At 34.8% G+C, this 3113-nt stretch overlaps 1 protein-coding gene across 1 annotated transcript; it reads right to left on the bottom strand.

Annotated features, from left to right (window-relative positions):
- Positions 1–203: 203 nt before the first annotated feature.
- LOC106475053 (protein ZBED8-like) lies at positions 204–605 on the bottom strand. Its single transcript, XM_013935751.1, has one exon. It carries the CDS (start codon positions 603–605, stop codon positions 204–206), a length of 402 nt encoding a protein of 133 aa, XP_013791205.1.
- Positions 606–3113: the final 2508 nt, after the last annotated feature.

Genomic DNA, 3113 nt, shown 5'->3' with positions numbered 1-3113 from the left:
GAGAAATTCATTTTTTAGTTCTCTTCCACATATGTAATGGACAAAAACAAGAAGATGTGAAAAATTGGCTACATCACAGGATTCATCAAGTTGCAAAGAAATTTTGCTGGGCTAGATTTGATCTGTTCAATAACTTGTTGACAAATATCTTGCGACATTTCTATAATACGCCGATGAATTGTGCCATTAGAAAGGGGAATAGCTTAAATCTTCTGTTTTTCTTTATTCCCACATACATGTTCAACCATGTCTAAGGCACAAAGTTTAATCAGCTTCTCGGCTATGTCATGAGGTTTCTTTGCCTTTGCTTTTCGCATCGCTTCATGATAGGAAGCTGCAAACATTGGTTTCTTCTCAGATACGAAGCCCAAGTTTGGGCAGTGTTCCTGCAGCCCTAAACCTAGCTCTCTTTGCCTCAAATGTAGCACGGTCATCAGATGCATGGGCAGGATGTGTAGCTTCCAGATCAATATTGAAGGTTTCAGTGACCCATTTCCAAGAACTTTTGAGCACAGCAGACACTGGGGCTTCTCCACACCATCCACAACAATGAAGTCAAAACCATATTCTACATATGAATCCAGGTATGTACGTTTCTTGGACATGACAAAATCTGAAAAGAAATAATTATGAATTAGTATAGTGACTGAACAGGATTGACTGACACTCTCCCTCACGCGAGCACACACACACACATTCTTAACATTTTCTCACTTTCTCTCTCTCACACACACACATTTTACAAAATGAAATGTAATTGAATTATTATTCAATCATCAGGTACATCAATTATTTACCCCCTGCCATGTAATTTTTTACCCCCAAAGGGTAAATTTACCCCTGGTTGAGAATCACTGCTTTAGAACAAAGGCTGCAGCATGTAAACGTTATCTGTGCAAAAGGAGTAACACATGTTTACGACATTTTGCTATCTGGTCAACTCAGATGTGATTAACTAGTTGCTGAATTTCTGTGTAAATTTAAACAACTTGATGGAATATACCTGAATAAAGATATATTCTATACTAGTTATAGTATTTTGTATCACAAGTTATCCTAACTCATCATTATTATTCACTATCCTTATTCCATCTTGATTCTAGAACAGATCTAGGACTAGCTTGAATTATGGTGGGCCTAGCAAAAATTGAACAATATTGATCATTGCGGCAAAATTATAATCTTTTAGGAGGACTTGTAGATTGCTATAAATATACCGATGACATCATTTATATGTATACTGAAAGAAATAGAAACAAAAAGAAGAAAGGGAGAAAAATTACTGTAAGGTATTCTTGTGAGCCCTATTAACAAGTACTAATTTACAATATGGTTAGCTTAAATTTAGTTAAACACCTACACTGTTAAGTTATATACATAAGTACAAATATGTAGTGTTTAATTCAGGTATATTATAGAATTACCAACTGTGCTCCACCAACCTTATACAGTTAAACTCTGGGTTAAGTAGTTAGCACAAAGGATCACTTACAAAAGTTGTAATATTTCAAAACGAGACCCAAAACTCGTTTTGAAAACATTACAGTTAAACTCTGGTTAGCCAACAAGAATTGTTGAAAGTTAAAGATATATCGAAATAAACAAAGATTGTCAGAAACCATTGACACACCTTTCTGATGCGGAACAAAAGCAGTCGAAGAAGTTTCTACAGATCATAATCTATTTCTTGACTATCATTCCAGTCGCGTTTTAATGCTAATGAAAAGTATTTCGATTCATTTGATTCTAATCACAACAAAACTTTTTCACGACTATCGAATGAGTTTAATTTAAGGCCACATCCTCACATCAAAGCGACATTTGATTGTTAATCCAGCTTTTCATTGCTTCAATTCAGTTAAAAACGAAAATAACTTTCACTAACCAATTAGTTTGATTGTTCCATTGCCAACACATTTCTACTAGCATTAGGACGTGTAAATGCATGTTAAACCAGGGAGACTCTTTGAAGAGCTCCTTTATTTCCAGTGAAGACTTGTAGATCACATTTATTATTCTGTGAGTCATTATCTTCATCAGAGCTATCACTTTTTTTAAACTGCTATTGCTTAGAGCATCAACATTTGGTCACATTTCTGGAGTTTTTCTTTTGTCACTAGGGGCATTATCCTCGTCACAAATGCTTCTTTCAATAGGTTTATCTATATTTCATGTATCACTTTCTTTCGCGTTTTGAAATTTAACTTTTTAACACCTGTCACTAGAACCAACCTGGCATTTTGACAAAAAAAAAGGCTATTCCAGAAAGATTTGGATTGTTTTGGTTAGACAAAAAGATGTTTGACACTGTTTTCGAAATCTAGGTCGTTGGACTAGACGCGTGTCTTGACCCGAGACCATAAAAGTCAACATGGCGAAGTTAATATATATATATATTATAGATGTCTGATATGGGTGTTAAAAACAAGTAACAGTGTGTTTTATGCTCTTAATACCCATATCAGCCGTCTCTAATATATATATATATATGTTGCATGACAAGCAAATTATGCTGATACTTGGGGTTACACAATTCTTATGTAATATGCTAATTATGCTACTACTTGGATTAAGTAATTGTTACATAATATGCAAATTATGATGACACGTGGGAATTTCATAATTGTCATGTAATATTCAGTTTATTCCATTGCCTGGGGTTACATAATATACAGAGGATACTGCTTTCTGAGGGTTATATAATTAATACATAATAGGCACTAGGGGGCGCATCTGTATTGAGGGATGGGTGACATCATAGTTCAAGGAATAATGGTTGGAGACGGCTTGAATGGGTAATGAAGAAAAACTTTATAAGTTTAACATAACAGCAAATGTAGAACGTTTCGATAAGGTTTTGTCATCATCAGGTACAAGTAATTTACACTGACACGGATATATTACTTGTACCTGATGGTGACAAAACCTTGTTGAAACGTTGTACATTTGCTGTTATGTTAAACCTATATTAAAGTTTTTCTTCGTTACCCATTCAAGCCGTCTCCAACCATTATTAATCTCAAAGTGGGTTCCTCGTCATCGAAAATAGTTCAAGGAAGTGGTACCACAGAACGTGTTGCTAAGGGAGGAATTATATCATAATACCACTAAGT

This window comes from Limulus polyphemus, unplaced genomic scaffold (assembly GCF_000517525.1).
Source record: "Limulus polyphemus unplaced genomic scaffold, Limulus_polyphemus-2.1.2 Scaffold8023, whole genome shotgun sequence".
Classification (NCBI taxonomy): domain Eukaryota; kingdom Metazoa; phylum Arthropoda; class Merostomata; order Xiphosura; family Limulidae; genus Limulus; species Limulus polyphemus.
The sequence above is the reverse complement of the archived record's forward strand: the minus strand, read 5'-3'. Positions and strand labels throughout refer to the sequence as shown.

Bases quoted from the DNA above. Each gene is read 5' to 3' on its own strand.
- LOC106475053 (XM_013935751.1), bottom strand. From the start codon at position 605: ATGTCCAAGAAACGTACATACCTGGATTCATATGTAGAATATGGTTTT.